Source organism: Natator depressus, chromosome 2 (genome assembly GCF_965152275.1).
Source record: "Natator depressus isolate rNatDep1 chromosome 2, rNatDep2.hap1, whole genome shotgun sequence".
In the NCBI taxonomy this organism is placed as follows: Eukaryota; Metazoa; Chordata; order Testudines; family Cheloniidae; genus Natator; species Natator depressus.
In genome coordinates this window covers 93,660,981-93,681,383 of record NC_134235.1, presented here as the reverse complement: position 1 = coordinate 93,681,383, position 20,403 = coordinate 93,660,981, and the positions used below count along the sequence as shown (strand labels likewise).

Sequence of the window (20,403 nt, the reverse complement as noted above, 5' to 3'; positions counted from 1 at the left end):
TTCCTGCTTATTTAATGACAAATAAAGTTTGTATTGCATTTTAGGCACTGTGCTGGCTCTGTAGTGCTAATAGGAGGTATGCTAGTTAGATGCTATTCCTCCTTGTGCATCAAGAAACCCATGATGCCATTTTTAGAATCACTTTTCAAGTAGGACTGAATTTTAAACATGTAGGACCAGGTTGCAATACCTTTACTCAGACTGAATAGTACCTTACATGACAAGCAGTCCAACTGGACTTCAATGGGAGAGCTTGTGGAGTAGGGTACTGCTCAGCATGAGTAGGGTTTTGCAGTTTAGCCCATAATATTGGCTATCACTGCAGTGCTTAAGAGCCCCAGACATGGACCGGACCCTATTGTGTTAAATGCTGTACAAACACAGAACAAAAAAAGACAGTCCCTACCCCAAAGAGCTGACAATCTAAGTATAAGACAAGAGACAATAGATGAATACAGACAAACAGGGAGTACAAGGAAACAGTGAGACAATATTGGTCAGCAGGATCGATCGTCATCCCAGTGATCTATAAGCCTTCTGTCTAAAGTCAATGATGAATCAGAAATAACCTCTCCTGGCTAATTTAAATCCCATTGCTAAACCAAAACCTTTTGGCAAAACTGAGTTGTACTGTATATATGGAACTGAACTATATGCTATTCAGATCAAATAAAAACTCTACTTAGAGTTAAACAGAGGTAGCGTTCTTTCTGTCTGACTGGTCACTGTGACGGGGTGCACCATTCATCGCTGGTCTGGTGCCTCCTCCTGGTCACTCTGGGGATTATCTCTCGAGGCTGATGCCCCTTCCCATAGTCGTACACTGTCTCTCTCAGGTCTGCAGCTCCTCTCTCATCCCAGGAACTGCAGCGTCCTCTTCATGACTCAGCTTTCTGGTTAGGTCACTCAGCGTTTTCCCCCTTCCAGGATATATCACAGTCTTTTCTTCAGCAATCCTAGCCAGTCTTCCCTTTCACTGCCTCAGGGGCCACTCCTTCAGTGGCTGGTAGGGGAACCCCGGCCCATCATCCACTCTGCGTTCCACTCCAGGGAACCCTTCACCTAACAGTTCTGGGCTTTCCTCTCCAAGCCGTCACTGTTCCTTCCCTGGCCTGCTTCCTACTCTTCTGGTTCTCCTCCTTACTCTGGGTGTACGAGCTCCAAATCTTCCTCCCTCTTCCCAGGGAGTGACTGCCCTTTCCCAGCAGCAGCCCCTGCCTGTTGCCTGCTTCCTGGCTTTATAGGCCCCACCTATTCCTGCACAGCCGAACCTGGCTCTTCCTCCAGGTGCAGCCTGAGGAGTTAATAGGCCTACTTAGACTCCTGAACCCCTTTACTGTCACCCATTTGGTTATTGTGGAGATAATAACTCTTAAGCAGCTTTTATAAAGTCTTTTTAGGAGGTGTCATGACATATTTTATATAATAAAATGTAGCAAACATGGAAACTTAGCTCATAAACCAGAAATAATTTGAAAAAAAAAATGAAATGCTAGAAAACAGTATAGGCGCCAACTTCCTCTCTACTAGGGGGTGCTTCAGCCCCTGCCACACCCCCACTCCACCCCTTCCCCCTAGTCTCCACTCCGCCCCTCATCTTCTTGCTCCTGCCCCACTCCTGTCCTGTCTCTTCACCGGCTCTTTCCGCCCCCGAGCACATCCCGTCCTCCACTCCGGGAGGTGCTGGGAGGGAGGGTGAGGAGTTGATCAGCGGGGCCGCTGGTGGGTGAGAGGCACAAGGGAGAGGGAGGGAACTTGGCTGCTGGTGGGTGCTAAGCACCTGCTATTTTTTTTTTTCCGTGGATGCTCCAGGTCTGGAGCACGCGTGGAGACGGTGCCTATGGGAAACAGACTTGTTAAAAATCAGACCGTGCCTCTCCGGTGCATCAGGTGCTGAGGCAGTTGAGTCCCAGAACACGTCTAAATGCTTTTTCTCTATGACACTTAAAGACACATATTGCCAAGAGGTAGAGATTTCAAAGAGTGGCCAGGAACAAGAGAAATTAACATGGCACCCTGAGTCTAACAGCCTTGGTACAGGGAGGAAAGGGCCTCCAAAGAAAGAACATAAGAGGAGCCTCACAGAATGATCCTATTCCAAGTTTTCTATTGTTTCTCTCCAGCTTCTGGAAAGACAGGCTTTCACTCAGATGGCTGTAAGAGCCATCTACCCACACCCTTATTTAGCACATATATTTGATTTTTGTTTAATGTTTAAGCCCTTATTTGAGCATACCTGTTTCTTTGCATTGGTTTATCTGTAAATTGGGTTTAATATTACTTGCCCACTCCCAATGTAATAGTCCTCAGTGCTTTCAGCTCCTCAGATGAAAGATGCTGTCAATGCAAATTATTTTTTTAATTAGAAACTTTGGGGTGTGTTCTGCAGCAGTTTTTCAAGTAAGTCAGTCCACAATGACTCACTGCTGTAATTAGGGAAAGCTGAATGTACGACACGTTGGATGAATACTCATCCCAGCATATTTGGAGTTTCAGATCAAGTAACTCGCTGCAGATTTGCACTAATCTTAGATTTCCCTATAGCTTTTCATATTTGCTCTATAACCTTTAATGGCTACACATGAATCCTACTGGGCTATTGGGAGTGGAGGGGGATGCCAGCTGATGACTTCTTCCAATATAGACTCTTGATATGGAATTTATGTAGCTGTGTTAAAGGAAGTGAAATGTTTTGTGGCCAACTCACAGCCATGCTGCACCTCTCAACACAACTTGCAGCTTCTAGAATGCCAGGCAAAGTGCAAACAGTTGCAATTACTGAAACAAGCCACTAGATGACACTTTCAATGAAACACATTAAAATCACAACCCAGGTATAGTCTAATGACTCCTTTAATATCCCCCATTGAGCTGTCATTTTGTATTCTTTCTCTTGAAAGGCTTTCATTGAATTCTTGATTACTCTGACTTTTCTATTGTTCCTGAATACATTAGAGATACTATGGAATTGCCTAAATGCACTCCACAGGTATTCTTGCTGTGATTGCATTGTCCTATTCTTCAATTCTCACCCCGTCTTACTGTTGTAATGGGCAATTGAGAGCTATGAAAGTTTTCTGGACTCTAGCAGGAACACCACTTTACTTACCCAAGGCTCAGTATGTATCGGTCAATCTAAAATGCCACATTATCAAAGTCCTGGGAGTTGCCAAAAATAATTGTTATACAAGTATCTTTTAATTGGCAAAGGTAGGCCGGCTGTGTCTTTTTGCCTAGGCAACAATATTTTTAATAGCAATAATGGCGAGCCATAAAGCCTCTTCACTATTTTGTGACATAGATTGCAGTGCTCTCAGTTCCAGCAGAAGTCAGTGACTCACATCCATGCTGGAGATGCTCTGCACCTGACAGGATCATACTGATAATTCACTGTCATTCTTCAGTTATAACAAACACTCTTCGAACCTGAGCAGTCCAGCCATTTCCTGGTGCTTATTTGTTTTCCTCTGTTTGTCACAAGCTTTCATTTATTGAGATCTTTTAGGCAAGTGAGTAGAGGTATTGTGGAGACTTTAATTAGTCTGTTCTTTAGGACTGCACACAGCTGTACTATTTTTGTATAGTGCTCTTCAGTTATTAATCCTGTGGTGACGAAAAACAAAACCTTGTTGCAGATCAGAATGTTTCCATCTATTTACAAGACTCTGGCTATCACTTAATTGCTGGGGAATCTCACCAATTTCAGATTTGCTGGTAGAAGGCCAGTAGCAATCATGCTACTTTGAATCTAAGTATGGCACGAATAGTCAATTTAAATGTTCCTACATTGGTCTGGTCATCCATTGTAAATGTAGCCCTCTTTTCCCCTGTTCACTGAATGGTTTTAAATCAGTTCTCATTTTGGTGACTACATCATTTTTAATTAATCATTTTAAAGTACTAAATGAATCATTTATCTGAACCCACATATAGCTAAAGGTGGTTGAAATATTTTTTGGTCAAGATATTTTCCTACCAAAAAATGGCACTTCATCAGAAACAAAACTTTATGTGGGAAAATGTAGATTATAAAACATTTTTAAAATTATTTTTAAAGGAAATTTCAAAACAATGGGAATTTTAGTTCTGGTGTGTTTTTTGGAAACCAATCTTTTTATACGTTCAAAATTTCAGATTTCAGATTTTTGTTGTTTTTCTCTCTTCCTCTTTCCATTGTTCCTTTTTGCTGCTGAATTCAACATAATGAAGGATACCTAGATTGTTTGTATTTTGTTTTCAATTTTTGTGGGGTTTTTTCTTGTAACTTTTCAAAGTTCTCAGAATTTGGAATGGTTACGGAGTGGCAAAAGGAAAAATAATTACAGACTTCCCAAGCTATCATAGAATAGTACAAGGGAAATGAAAAAAAGAAAGGGGAAAGTCTGAGGGTGAAATGTAAATGTTTTTTATTCTATTGCAAAAAGAGGAAGGGGAAAGAAACAAAAAACTGAAGTTTTCAAAAATTATTTGATTTTCAAAATTCTAATAAAAAGTTGAATTGAAATGAAAAAAATATTCAAATCAAATTGAGATTAAAATTTCCAATTTAGTTTCATTTCCAAAAGTAGAAAAAATATCAAACAGATTTTTCACTGAATTTTTTTTGCAGAGAAAAAAATGGCTTGTCAGCCACCTGGGATATTAGCCTCTGGATTGTCTGTGAATTGTACACTTGGACGCTTTACTAATTACCACTTTTTTGTGGTGTTTGAATGGCCAACTAATTCACATGATATTATTTCTGCCCTCTGGTCGAATGACTACAAGTTTTTAAACAGAAGAATGACAAATAATTAATACAAAACAGCTTACATTGCAAAATCCATCTGTGTCTTCAGATGACTGATCATTCAGGCTACAATTAATGAAACATTTGGGATTCAGATACCCCGTGGCCATCCAAATGCTTGTGAACAACAAATATTACCCCACAAATAACATCCACTTCCACCTGTGAAATTTTCAATTTCTCTGTTCTTATTGACACACACTGGTGCTAAATCATAGTTGTGGTGCAGATGAAGAAATCTTTCTTTTGCTCTGTCATAAAATCTATGAAAACTGGACCAGCAGAGCTGTTCTGAGCACTGAGCAGCCTGCTAAATACAAACTGCTTCCATTCAGTATTGCCAACAACAGGGGCAATATTCCTCAGAGTATTTCTCTTTGTGCTGAACTTGTTGTTCACTGATAAGATTGATCAGATTTAGATCAGTTTGACAGAGAAGGGTGTCAGAGCAGGATTAGCTGAGTTTTCTTCAGTCTCTTCAGTGAACAGCTACACTGCTAATTTTTAGCCGCACAGCCCAAGCCCTGTGAGCCTGAGTCAGTTGACTATGCTCTGAGACTTGGTGTTGTGGGTTTTTCTGTGCAGTGTAGACATACCCTTAGTAACCATTTTCTTTTTATTTTAACATCATCTTAATAAAATTATTAAATCTGATTCAAATCCCACTGAAGTCAATTGGAGTCTTTCCACTGATTTCAATGGGCCTTGGATTTGGCCTTACTGAGGTTCTACAGATTTGCTGGGGACCTGAGGCTAAGATCTTTGCATTGTTGAGAGATAGTGGGGAATTATTGTAGAAAGTTAGATGACAATTGTCACTCTCTATGGGAGGACAAACAGTCGTTGGGCCTTTGTTGAAACAATGATTGCATCCCTCTTTTCTGAGGGCTCTACAATAGATTCTGGTGGGCTAAATGTATATATGAGGGCTTTTTTTAGCTGCTATCAGTCTGTTTCCAGATCCTGTTATAGCACAGAAAGTATATTGATATATCCAACAAGGTGCAAACTATGTTCAAAACTTAGGGGTGCATGTTGAATTTGCATTAAATGAGTCATCAGCCATTTATATCATTGACCATGAGGTAGTGTTGAATTGCCTACAGAACCTGCCAAGATTAGGCAGTGCTAATCTTCATTGGCTTTCTTCTTTCCTTTTCTGAGAAATTAAAAACGGGTGTAAACAGGTGTCAGTGGATGATTACTGTAGATTACACCAGATTTTATTTTTGTCTCATTAACAGTTTTTATAAGAACCTTAGGTTGGTTTTCTTTGTTCTCAGCAAATGATTACTAAACACATTTTTTAAAAAAAATCAGCATGTAACTTACCATTTAAATGTAATTAAGGATATAGTCCAAAGAGGAAAAAAAGCAAAATTTGTAGTTAGAAAATTATTTAGTTAGAAAGGTAATGTGACTACTTCAAGACTGCTCTGGTTTATTGAGACTATTCTGTTAAGATAAGCTTTTACAAAAAAGTGATATATGGAATCATTTTATTTTTAGTTTTATTTTAGATATTTTTATTTTAGATATTTAGTGCCACTAAAATATCTGTTAGACCTAGTTGAGTCATATTGCATAAATATTAAATGCATCATATCATTTAATAGGCAGGTGGGAGATTTGTGAAACATTCACAAACTAGCTTCCTTATTAGTGAATCTATTAAGTGTTTGAAGATATTTGACTAGTATAGCATGCAAACAAATACAAGTCTGTGCATCAATTGCAAAGTATCTGACAAGGGGGATCAATACTTGTGCTTACCTAACTTCCTTACCCTCCACCTATTGCTATGTGACAAAAGCCCTAGTATATCCGGTTTGGAGGGTGGAGCTTTGGCACTAGCAGCTCAGATATATATATTCAGTGTTGAATATATGTATTTTATCACAAATATATGTAAGTGTTCAGTGTCACATACGTGAATCTGATGCTGAATATATGTACTAACCATAATTCTCCAGAACACTTCTGGAGCTTTGTGAAAATCTAAATATTCTATTGGGCTTAAATATAGCTATATCAAAGTGAAGCCCTAGTTTTAACATATTCTCAATTTTTGCTCCTTGTCTTTGAATAGTGAAGGGTTGAGTTCTTTAAATTATACATGCATAATTTAAATACACACACACACACACACACATACACACACAGAGACATCTTTGAAGGAACAGTGTAGTTTCCAGGTAGAAACTTACTCTAATTTCTAAAAGCAGTTATATTATGATTTATGATAAGAAAGTTTCCACTTGGGTATATTGCACTCTGAGCCTCCACTCTGGCAAGCAATGCCACATAGTAGGCTGCTCCGTGAGACTACATTCCACAGGAAATTTTTGATGTTATCTGGCTATACTGATTCACTCCAATTTCTGTCCAGTAAATTCTTTGTTATAAGTAAAGGTGGGCACAAAGTGTTCTCAACTTGTGTGACTTATATCACGACATGCTTTTCTATGCTCAGGAGGTTTTCAGATTCATCATTGCACTGAAGTATCCCAGAGACCTGGGCCACTGGAGACATCTATGCTATTGGCAAAGCACCAAAATTCCTCCCTGCCTTCAGCAGGACTCACTCTGGTAATGCTTGAAGTGAAAATTACTCTGAGGTGTTTATGAGCATCAGTGAATGTGTGGGTGAGGCCTCACCCTAAACATGTTCTAGTTAATTGGCATTTTGTTGATGCAATATGCATAAGCATATTGTAGTTCTGAGTATAAATACTACTGACAGGAGATGAGGTTTACAGTCACAGATTAACTCAACCAGATCTTGGGGTATAGCATCGAGCTTGCTAAGGAATAATTGGACTCGGTGCTAGTCTGCTTAAGAAACTGGTCTGTGTGCACGGAAAATGGAAGGTGAGTGCTTTGGAGCTTTGCTATCATGTGACTAACATCTGAAAGCAGGTGGCAGACAAGGCAAGCAGACTAATGAATCTGCCAGAAACATGGACAAAATGTGTGCATCCTACTGTGGAAATTCAAGCCGAGAGATCATTTTGTCATAAGAAGATAATATTTTCTGTAATAATTACTTTACATTTGAACTCAGTTTTCCCTCCTTTAAAAAACAACAAGAAAAAATAGCTCAGACCCTACAGATATCAAAAGTTATTTTTAAACCTAGAGAATGATGGGAAATATGATGAGGAGATGATGTGATGGCCATTTCTGAGAGGAATGAAAAGGCAAATTAATTATTTTTACTTTCTGCTTTACATATAGTTTATTTTATAATGTTCTGTGTTCCCAGTGATTTAGAGCTAAATTCCCATTGACTGGAGAAAACCAATGGGAGGTACTAGAGTTGATTATCAGTGGCTCTCTTAGCTGACAGCAAGATACTAGCTTCCTTTAAAGAAGCAATTGTTAGATCATTACTCGAAAAATACTATCTGGCTATGCTGATTAACTCAAGTTATTACCCTGTTTAGAATAACCTACTTTTACGGAGTTCACTGAGAAGGTTTTGGCAAGGCAGCTTAAATGGCATCTGGATTCCCCTGGTTTCCTTCTCCCCAATTAAATTGGGCTTATGCCTCAACGTGGTGTAGATGTGCTGGTTGTGTGTAGGTTGTCAGTCTCCTCCAGGTGATAGATGAAGTTGACTTTGATACTGCTGACCATGAGTTACAGATTCATCTGCAGCCCCTAGGAGGCTCTAGTCTTTTCTTACTGAGAGATGCTTTTGGTTAGGGTTGACAATAGCTGTAAGACTTTCCATAGAGTTCAGTTCTGCCATTTTCTTAGTTCAACATGTGATGCTCTTAGGAGCAGGGGTAGGCTCTGTGTACCCCGCAAAGGGAATTAACTTCATATGGGCATATGCCCTATCTGCTTCTACTGACCAGTTCCTCAACCCTTTGAAGACTTGAAATATTTCTTGTTCTTTAACTAGCTCTTCAGAATGAAAATATATTGCTTTGATTAATTTCTATGCTCCCAATTTGTCTGTCATCTTTTTCCCCCTCCCGCAGGAAACCTTGGCAACAGCTGTTAAATAATGTGTCCTCAATGATATATTTTTTCTCATTGGGTTCATTCCTCTCTTTTCCTGCAGCTATTGCGTTGGGAGATGTCGACCTAAACTGTCCTTACAACTGCAAAAACCATAACACTCATTTCTTCGGCACTGACAAACAGATAGTAAGGAGAGGCCAGGCCTTCAACTTTTATGTGAATTTCCAAAACCGGGAATGGGATGACACCAGGGACACCATGTCCTTCACTGTGGAGACAGGTAATCACTTCCAAGCTGCATGATCTTCCCCCAGTCCTCTCCTGATAAATAGTCTTTCCCCATTCACCACCTGTGCCGATAGACATCTCCAAGCCTCCTTGTATTTCATATGGAGTCTTAATCTCCCCCCAACTGTGCTGTGCATTATTCACATAAATAAGAGACCTTATATCTTAGAAGCTTTACATTGCAAATGGCATTTCGACAAAGTATGTGTCTGTTGAATATGATTTGTCTATTTTTATTCAGACTTGTATTTTTCCTTTCCTGAAAAGGCATCAGACCCTGTGAGTCAAATGGGACAAAGTGCAACTTCTCTCTAGGCAAATGTATAGATCACAGCTGCTGGAGCGCTTGCTACAAACCTCATCAAAAAAGGTGCATGAACATCACCCTGTTTCCACCAACCAATGCCTGTATTGGCCGCCACATTCTCAACATGCATGTCACATCTTGTGATCGCACATATGACCGGTGCCTAGGAGACTTTTACATCCTATTTAATCCTTGGTGTGCTGGTAAGAAACCCATAGGAAATCTGTGGTTAGAGAAATGCTGGAGATATTTATTATTTTGCTTATAGAAGGAGTTTGAAATTAACAAAATTATAAGGAGCAGTTGGCTCAAGGGAGAGGGTGTTTGGGTCAGATAGTAACAAATAGTCTCAGAAGAGATGGACTTGAGATGCGCAATTCAGGTTCAGATTTTGCATGTTCATTTTCTCTCCTGCAAGTCCTGGGATATCCCAATCTAGATTCTGAACATTCCAAAATCCAGAGACATTTGGAGCTCATTTTTTCATTTGGTCATTTAATGCTATTAGTTTTAAAGTATAATGTTCCCCCCCCCACTTCTACAGCAATTTCCATCAGAATATTAAAGCGCCTCATGATATCACTGAGAAGTAAATTAGTCTAAGCTGGGAGGCACTATTGTCCAGTGGATAGAGCACAGGACAGGAGTCAGTAGGTTTGGGTAGGTTCCTGGATGTTACTACTGACTCTGTGGGTACATCTACACAACAATTAAACACCCCTGGCTAGCCCGTGTCAGTTGACTCAGGCTCCTGGGGCTTGGCCATGCAGGGCTGTAAAATTGCTGTATAGACTTCAGGCTCAGACTGGATCCCAAGCTCTGGGACCCCACAATGAGGGAATGGTCCTAGATCCTGGGGTCCAGCCTGAGCCCGAATGACAACACAGCAATTTTTAACCCCACAGCCCGAGCCCCATGAGCCCGAGTCCCATGAGCCCAAGTCAGCTGACATAGACCAGTCACATCCAGGCTGTGTAGACTTACCCTGTATGACCTTAAGTGAGTCAGTAAGTGCCAAGTATTAAAAAACAGTCTGTAATTTTGGGTGCCTCGGTTTTTAGGTGCCAAATTTAAACACACACTGTTTGAATTTCAGATGTGCTCAGTAACCACGTCAGTGGAAGTCTGAGGTTCTCAGGACCTCTGAAATTCAGGCTGTACATATATAAAGTTGGGTGAGACCTGTTAAGGGAAAAATGATTTGACAAAAATCAAGCTTCTAAATATACAGTGAGTTATTAAACAATGTATCCAAAACACCAGCAATGTTTCCAAGGAGATGACACACTTAAAAATGTTGCTCAAGTTTAAGTTAAAGACAGGAAAAAAAACAGAATTGTAAAGAAAGAGAGAAGGGAAAGAGAAAGTGAGTGGTAGAGAAATTAGACTGATAGTTCTGTCTCTGCTTCTTTTCCAGATGACCCTGTGTATATGTACAATGAGGCCCACAGAAAAGAATATGTCCTGAATGAACAAGGAATGCTGTACCAGGGAGTTCACAAGCACATTACTTCTAGGCCGTGGCACTTTGGACAGGTAAATATCACACTGTGAGACTTGTTCAGAACTTGCAGAACCCAACAGTGATTCAAAAGATGACGTTGACAGAGCGTAGCCAGACTGATCTTGCCTTTCTGTAGCACTGGTGCAAGCCAAGATTTACATAAATATCTGGCATATTACAGAATTGTGTGAATTTTTCTTGTGCCAATCCAGACCATGCTCCGGTCTCAATACTTTAACATACAGTTAAAAAAAAAAATCCACCATAAGATCACTAGAGCAGAGAGACCTGATAGCCCAGTGGTGAGGGACCAGGCATTCACCGAGGAAATCCAGGCTCTGCCTGATTCAGAACCTGTGTCTCCCACATCACAGGAAGTGCCCTAACCACTGGGCTATATAGTCAATCAGTCAATCTCTCCTATTTGACCTGTTCCACTTTATATCAATATTCATTGGGTCAGGGAGAGAAAATGACTCCAAGCTCTGGAGGTTAACGCACTTACCTAGTATGTAGGAGATCCAAGCTAAAGTCACTTCTTTGCACCCTTCGGATCAAGGATTTGAACCTTTCACATCCCAGGTGCGATCCCTAACCATCTGGCTACTCTGGATTGGTGACTCTCTCTCTCTGATTTTCACAAAACAAATTCAAAAGGAAATTTTGAAGGGTCTCAGTTTAAACCTGCTACAGAACAAGAAACATTTTGAAATCTCAAAAGTTTTCACAGGAGGGGAAAGCCACTTCCCACCCAGCCCTAGTGAGGACTACAGGATAGACACTCATCTCTGGGGGAAAAGGTGAATTAACTTCACTTTGGCCCGACAGGGGTTGGGAAGGCTGTAGAGACTTCCCTGGAAGAAAGGGTGAGGTACCTTGTATTGAGCCTCTGAATGAAAGGTGGAAATGATCCCATTGGCCAAGCAAGGAGTTACCCTGGCGTGTTCTAAAAGGAATTCTGTCCTTTCTGCCAGTAGATATGAGATACAATGCAAAGTCACGGGCACTGGCCTTTAGAAAAAGGGGTCTGCTCACAGGCATAAAGAGATGTCAGCCATACAAGGAAAACAAAAGGAAACATATCAAAGCCAGCATTCCATAGTGTCTGTAATAGCCGTCTTTCCTTGTGCACATAGTTTGAAGATGGCATTTTGGATATCTGCCTGAAACTCCTGGATATGGGTGCAAATTACCATCATGACTCTGACCGAGAAAGTAGTTGGCGCAATGATCCTGTGCATGTCAGCATGGTGGTAAACCACATGGTAAGTGAATGGTTAATCACATATGACCTCTGAATGCATCAGCAGCAGTGAGCTATGTTGTAGGAGAAGAGTGAAACACACAGGAACCACAGACACATATACCACATATGGAGCTAAACAGGGAGGAATTTGACTAACCATGTAAATCAGAATTTCCACAGTTTCAATAGCTCAGTACAGAATTTGTATCTTGGAAAAGTCTTAGGATGTAGAGAAGTGATCAGATATTTAGATTTATTGTTGTCTGTTTTCCAGATCTGTGGCCATAGCAGTAACAGCATCATGAAGCTCCCACAAAACAATGATTACCTTCAGGGGGCTAAACCACTGTCATGGAATGGAAGTGTTCCCATCCTTCAGCAGTGGTATAAAGGCCGATGCAGGCCGGTCAGATATGGAGACTCTGCGTCTCTTGCATCAGTAATGTGCACAGGTATGCTAGCCCCCCCAGAGTTGGTGGGGAATGATATATCTACACCTGTCAAGGAAAACAAGCCTATAGCAAGCAGCTGACGTGATCTGTATGTCACCAGAAAAAAAAAGTGGATCTATTTTTTGTTACCAAAATAAATTCACTGTAAAGTGGCTGACTAGGGTGAGATCCAGCTTTGTCTCAGCAGTGATCAGAGCAGGAAGAAAAACAATACTCACCCTTCTGGCCCTGACTCCCATCAGTACTATATGCTTCAGTGTTTGCTGAGCATTTCCGCCAGTGATAAAAGGCAGAGTAAGTACAGTGTACTGTATGTGGTAGCATATTCTTCTAGCACAAGCTTGGATGATGAATCAGAAGAACAAGCAGTGACAATTGCAATAAAATGCTTGATTGTATCTCTTCCTAAAATCTGGGAGCCAAAGCAATGAGCTGCAAACTACTATCCTTCCCTATGAAAAGAGAGGATCTTTTAGTGAGCTAGCCCAGTGGTTCTCAAACTAGGGTCGCCGCTTGTTCAGGGAAAGCCCCTGGCAGGCCAGGCCAGTTTGTTTACTTGCCGCATCTGCAGGTTCGGCCGATCGTGGCTCCCACTGGCCACGGTTCGCCGCTCCAGGCCAATGGGGGCTGTGGGAAGCAGCACGGGCCGAGGGATGTGCTGGCCGACCTTCCTGCAGCCCCCATTGGCCTGGAGCGGCGAACCGCAGCCAGTGGGAGCTGCAATCAGCCGAACCTGTGGACGCGGCAGGTAAACAAACCGGCCTAGCCCACCAGGGGCTTTCCCTGAACAAGTGGTGGCCCTAGTTTGAGAACCACTGTTATAAGTGATTACTTACTGAGGTAAATCAATTTCTAAGTTGGTTGGTGGGGATGTTTTGTAACATAGTGCAATTGAATCTATGCTTCGTTTGCAATTAACGTTATGGAGGACTCTTGATGTTTTGTTAGTCAGACACCATTATTGTTGTTGCTCCTAAAGGACCCAGGAAGAAAGCCTAACATCCTATTTCCTACTTCTAGGTCCCCCTTTGCTACTTTCCCAACACCAAAATGAAGTCCCCTAGAGAAGCTGACTTTGCACCATTAGTGTTATGTGCACTCAGTATTTTTTGTTGGAGATTTTAGCTCAAACTATTTATATGGTATTTGTCAATTATAGGAGAAATTATTTGAAAAATAGGAAGGAAAGGAATTGGCTAACTTATTCCAGGGAAGCATTCTTTATAGGGACTTTTGAGTAAGTGTTCTGGACTCTGGAGCATTTTTTCTCTTACAGTGATGAGGTGTTTGGGAATCCCAAGCCGTGTTGTCACAAACTTCTATTCTCCTCAACGTGCTGAGAACCCCCTTGTTGTCAATGAACTTTTTGACTGTACTGGCAAAACCCTGCGTGGCAAAGACAGCCTTTGGTAAGTGTGAAATCAACAATGAGTGAATGCTATTACTGATGTACAAGAACTCACATAAGCCTGACCATGGACCATTTCTTTGGTGTTGCAAGACTGTTGCAATAATTCAGTTTTGTGATGACACATTACAAGATATAATTATACACTAGTAGTACTTGCTTGATTGCTGAATCTACATAAGAATCAGATGCTCATAAAACATTCACCAAACTCATAAGTACTTAATACTACCTACAAATGAGGTCATCTATCTTGGAGTGGCTCCAAAAATACTGACTGCATCATGAAACACAAATCCATCAGGGATCAGGGCCATCATCTTCCATCATGATCACTTAGTTGATAATCTTTTCTTTGATAACTGGCTTCTTGAGGCTCCTTATCACTGGTGAAGAGCACTATGGCTGTAGTGTCTGGCCCCAATACAGCATGCACCCAGCTAGATCACTATTGCACACCAATGGTAGCTTTCATATTCCTACCCTACCCCTGTTCCTAGTCTGATTGGTCCAGAATTTTGACTTGTACCAAAGACTGGCCTCTGAAAGTTCTTTACAAAGTCTCTGAACTTTTACATCCTACAGGAGCTACCACTGCTGGAATGAATCTTGGATGGCCCGCAGAGATCTAAATCAATGCTGTGGTGATTGGCAGTGTCTGGATCCAACACCCCTGGAGACTGGTAGAGGTAAATGAACCCTGTGTTTCTGTAGAAGTCATTACTGTCCTATTCTTCAGGTTGTATAGTAGCATGCTATGTTACATAATGTAGTAATATGGTTGACTTGATCTATGTTAGGTTCAATATGCTGTGGTCCTACTTCGGTCAGAAGCATCAAAGATGGAAATCTGGACTTGGACTATGACGGCCATCATATGTTCTCTCGGCTGAATGCAGGCTGTGTTGGCTGGCTTTCCCAAGGCTCTGTCTCAAAGACAAAACTATACTACGACATTTGGCCTTGTGGGCAATACATCAGCACCAAGTGCATTGGTAGTGACCTACGTGAGGATATCACCAGAGCTTACAAGTATGAATTAGGTATGGACCAAAGACTTTACCTGGATTCACAGGAATTTAAAATGCTGATCATAAGAAATATAAATAAACATATTCTGTTCATTGTGAAAGTTCCCTGTTTTAAAGTAAAACTTCTCCAGACTGATCTAGTTTTTGGAAAGAAACATTATTCCAAAGGCTTCTAAATATAATTGATTTTTTTAAAGATTGTGCTTAAAGTCATTCACTCCACTATTTTCATTCATATTCTGGCCCTGCCTGTTCCTTAGTTGGGTAATAGAGATCAGGATGGGGTTTCTTAGGACCTCTGAAAGGCCCGAAATCATTCTTCAAGCAGGAGTTAACCTCTTCATTCTCACCTAGTGTACCAGAGATGTCAAGACACATAATTATTAATTAGCCCCCTCACATATCTAGTGTACTCTCATATTAATTTTTTTTTGTCAGTGTAAGTTGCTACTGGGCTACATTCACCATCCAACATTAGTTAAGGGATTATACAGCACAACACTTACAGGAGTGTGAAACGGGTTGGAGCTAACTGTAAAAATGAAACCCCTGGATGACTATGTCTGAGGGACAACAGGAGCATGGTTAAGAAGCTGGACATTTACGAGAGTGTCTTCATATGGATATCTCTAGTGTTTAGAAAGATATATGTAATGTGGTCTATTGTACACATTGGGGTCCTTGTACAGCTGGTTCTGAGACTTATGCTGAATACCTGTTTTATTATTTATTTACTCTACAGATATAAAATAAGGTAACAAACTGCAGCTAAGCATGTCTTCCAAGTGATTTCATTTCAGCATTCCTGTCTCCTTGAACAGGAGAGGAGGTGCATTTTCTTTACGTTCCAGTTCTACACTTGACTGTACCAGGTTAGCTCTAAGGAGAGGAGAGAAGAAGAAGGAATTTAATCACTTTTGGGACTGAGAGAGTTACGATCTCTAGCATCTCCAACAGGTTAAATGTCCCATATCTTCTTCAACAGGTTCTCTGAAAGACAAAGAAGCATTTTACAGAGCTTATAGAAAAATTCATTCTGGATACTGTAATGCTCCCAATTCAGATATAGACAGGGAGGTAGCATCTCTCCGAAACCCATTCCTGAGTGATGCTGGTATTGCTATGAGGCTTAAGATGGCTAATTGCCCTGTATATGGCCAAGATGTCTGTCTGCAATGGGTGCTTGAAAACTTACGTAAGGAGCCCAAGAACCTGAATTTCAACTTGTGTGCTCAGGTGATGACATGCAATGGATGTCCATTGGATCAGTTCTGGAAGGACAATATGAATGTCATTCTGGGTCCAAGGGAAGGTAAGAAACATTGGAGCTATATAATTCACTCTTGTTGGTCCAAAGTCAGCACTATCCTCAGGAGATAGGTGAATACTTGTGATCAGGATTAGTCAGAGGCCTTTTAACAGCCCTAGGAGATTAAATTAATGGGGCTCTACATCCTTTAATATTGACAGTTGGATTGCTTTTGGATTGATCCTCCAAAGATCAGCAAATTCACTGCATGGCTTGTATGCTTCTGGGTGGGTCATAGGCCCTGCATGGTATTTGGATTCATTTTTACCAGAGCAAAATTCCAAAGGTTAGGGATATTGGTGAGCGTACAGAAGTTCATTACCATTAAATCTTCTGGTCTGGGTTTTAACTAAGGAACAGTTTTATGTTAAATACACTGATGTAGCTACAGTTCTCTGAAAGCTGTGATATCAGCCAAAGGTTTGAGGAAAGCTGTATATATCTTTGACTAGAGGAGATTATGATATCTCTCAAGTGAAATGGGATCCCAGGCCTTGAACATTCCAAGCATTACTACCAGATAAGCCACAGAATAAAGAAAACAGGAGGGATGTCACATCACAAACACTTAGCTTGTGATTAATAATGTTTTTCTTTCCAGAAACAACAAGCTCTCTCCATATACTATATGAATATCAAACCATCACTTCCTTAGTGTTTGGATTCATTTTTACTAAATTTAAATTCTTGAGATTGGGATATCACTGAGGATTAGGAAACACAGCACAATGAAATCTTCTGCTTTGAAGTTTTAATTAAGGAGGAACTTCTTGGTGAATGCAATGATATACTTAAAGATCCTTGAAACTGGCCACAGTGTTAAGGATAGTAATGCGTCTCCTTTAACCAGCAGATGTCATGTCCGCACTCAAAGACAATGGGATATCATGACATTCAGCAAACTACGTATAACCTATACGGTTTAGTGCCAGTCAAATTACAGGATGGAAATGACAGGAGATATCAGCTGAGAGAAACAGATTAGTGATAACAATAATTTTACTTTGCAGTGAAAACAATCCCACTACACATACCATTTGACCAATATGGGTCGCACCTCTCTGACTACAACATTATGAGAGTGGTAGCTGTCTCAGAACCAGAATGTGGTGGTGAAGTCCTGATGGTGAACAGAGATATTGTGATTAACAAGCCTGCTCTTGATATTAAGGTAAAGCATATCCCTTAGTTGCTCCACATACACAAGGGACACCCATTGGTCTAAGAAACTCTTTCTCACACTCACACACAGAGGGCTATTCCTAGATCACTGTGCGTGGTTGCAGTGCTGAAAAATTCTGAAGCAACAGAACTCTCTTTATTTTTCATTTTGCCAACGGAGAATTTGATTTTGAATCTAATAACAATTGACCCCATCTCATAGGAGAGATGTCAGCCAACTTTAAACCAGGAAGGGATTTTAGCTGAATAACCCTCCCTTTTTTAATCTCCATTTATTTCTTTATCTATATTTCAGCTTTGTTAAAATCCTAGTCTAGTCTAAATGCTATTTTTTGGAGGGATGCAAGAACATAAGAACAGCCATGCTGGATCAGACCAATGATCCATCTATCCCAGTATCCTGTCTCTGACAGTGGGCAGTACCAGAGCTTCAGGGTACATTACAGGGCAATTCTGGAGGAACCACTCCAGTTTTCCCCTTCCAGCTTCTGGAGTCAGAGGTTAGGGTTGCCCCAAGTATGAGGTTGCATCCATGACCACATTGGCTAATAGCCATTGATGGACCTATCCTCCATGAACTCATCTAAGTTTTTTTTAACCCAGTTATATTTTTGGAATTCACAGCACCTTATGGCAATGAGTTCCACAGGTTAATTGTATGTTGTGTGAAAAAGTAGTTCCTCTTATTTCTCTTAATCCTGCTGCCTGTTAATTTCATTGGGTGAGCTCTGGTTTTTGTATTGTCAGAAAGAATAAATTACACGTCTCTTCACTTTTTCCACACCATTCATGATGACCTCTATCATATCCCCCCCTTATCTGTCCCTTTTTCTAAGCTGAGCAGCCCTAATCTTTTTAGCTCTCCTCATATGGAAGCTGGTTCATAAGAGAGTTCCTGTGTCTTTTCTCAGTTCCTAGGTAAACCCAGGGTGCATGCTACGTGCACTGCAGAAATCTCTTTCTGCAATCCCCTCCAGGAGGACCTGAGGAACTGTGTACTGAGCCTGGAAGGTTATGGACTGTTCAAAGACCCAAAGACTATTGAGTAAGTTCAACAAATATTTAAACAGAATTCACGGGTTGAATATGCCATTGGAAGATTTCAGTTGTTCTATTGCTGAATAGGACTTTGTCTCTCCACCAGTCCATGCCTCTGTTGTGAGACTGCATTGCGAGTCTAGTTTCCCTTGCAAATGGTAGAGCATTTAGTGCTGGGAGGATATGCATATTCTTTCATTTTTTAAAGAAATAATTTAAAAATAGTTAAGAGCTACTGTCTGTTGGAGAAAACACATTATTTCCTTTGTGCGAAATGCTAATTGGGTACTCATATGTTAGGCGGAGCCTCTATTAGTGGGGAGAGTACAATAATCCCTTTGAATCTGTGAAGAGGATCTCCCTAAATGTACATTGCTAAACAGTCACTATACCCAACATTCTTTTTCTTTAACCTCCAATTAATTCAAAATTGGAAAAAGGCAGTCTCAGTCACCAGGGTACCTTATAAGCCCATAACTTCTTCACTGGGGAAGGGTGGCACTTAGTACATGCAGTTTGCCATCCTACCCCAAAAGGAGTTTAGCAACTGGTTAGTATCCATTCCTATTTCTGGTTGTGAAGAAAAATTGACAAAGTTTGGGACTATTTCATCTTGAAAGAAAACTATTAAGGTGCATTCTCATTGAAGTATGTACAGCTCATCTAATAAAGCTCAATAAACTTGAGGTACTCAGACAGACCAGAAACAGAAGACCTAAAGTGAGTTAGGATGGAATATGCTATCTTTACAAAGAATTCAAGGGGCAGGTATTTCTCAGAGTGTGGTGACTAGGTGGAATTGGCTTCCAATTATGGTGCTGAAGTGAAAAAGTACAAAACATTGTTGAAACAAATTTTGGATGACTCTATGGGATTAATAAAAGGGTGCTGGTAAATACTGTTGGTGGGAGTATAATAACCTTCCCCTGAATAAGGAGGAAAACTCATGTCATGTTATCAGAATATGATTTTTTTTTTGCCTCCCTCCTCTGGCACAAAATTTTATAAGATAGATGGCATATGGCAGAGTTGTCACAAAAACAGATCAAACATAATAGGTGTATAGCCAGTTTCTACTGCTGCATAAGTATAAGCTATATATGAGACAAAAAACACTTTCCTTTCTATCTCCTCATTCAGTCTGGGAACACTGGCTGCTAATCACCAGGCACGAACCATAGTGGAGTTTACACCTTACAGGGAAGGCTGTCACCGGCTCCTGGCCAACTTCAGATGTCACAAGTTTGGCTACTGCAAAGGATATGCCAATGCTGATGTGGAAAGTTCTGCCCCCCAGGTCGTGTGCGGCTCTGCCCCCCAGGTCGTGTGCGGCTCTGCCCCCCAGGTCGTGTGCGGTTCTGCCCCCCAGGTCGTGTGCAGCTCTTCCCCCCAGGTCGTGTGTGGCTCTTCCCCCCAGGTCGTGTGCGGCTCTGGCCCCCAGGCTGTGTGTGGCTCTTCCCCCCAGGTCGTGTGTGGCTCCGACTCCCAGTCTGCATGTGATTATGTGTGCATCCCTGTGTGCAACTCTGGGTATGGCCCTGCGGGTGACTCTGGGGGCCCCCTCGTATATGATTATGTGTGCCTCCCTGTCGGCCATCCCATGTGTGAGTCTGTGTACCGTGCTGCGGCTGCCAGTGCCCCCTACTCCATGAGTGAAAGTGTGTCCCGCTCTGTGTGTGACAATGTGTCTCGCCTCTTGGGCGTCCCAGTCTCTTTTTCTATGAGTGACCCCAGGTCTGCTCCAGCATCCCACCCCATGTCTGCCCCAGTGGTTCAAGGCATGCGTGGCTCTCTTCCCACTCCAGCATCCTACCCCGTGTGTGCCCCAGTGGTTCAAGGCATGAATAGCTCTATGCCCAATCCCCCATCCTATGCTA

The 20,403-nt window shown here is 41.3% G+C and overlaps 1 protein-coding gene across 1 annotated transcript; it reads left to right on the top strand.

Moving 5' to 3' along the window:
* The first annotated feature begins 7,653 nt into the window (after nt 1–7,653).
* On the top strand, nt 7,654–18,537 carry LOC141981861 (protein-glutamine gamma-glutamyltransferase 5-like). The gene is made up of 11 exons (XM_074943493.1): nt 7,654–7,660; nt 8,862–9,041; nt 10,774–10,892; nt 11,997–12,125; nt 12,381–12,558; nt 13,835–13,967; nt 14,552–14,655; nt 14,767–15,009; nt 15,983–16,309; nt 17,317–17,477; nt 18,466–18,537. Exons 1-11 carry the CDS (start codon nt 7,654–7,656, stop codon nt 18,535–18,537), a joined length of 1,653 nt encoding a protein of 550 aa, XP_074799594.1.
* Nucleotides 18,538–20,403: the final 1,866 nt, after the last annotated feature.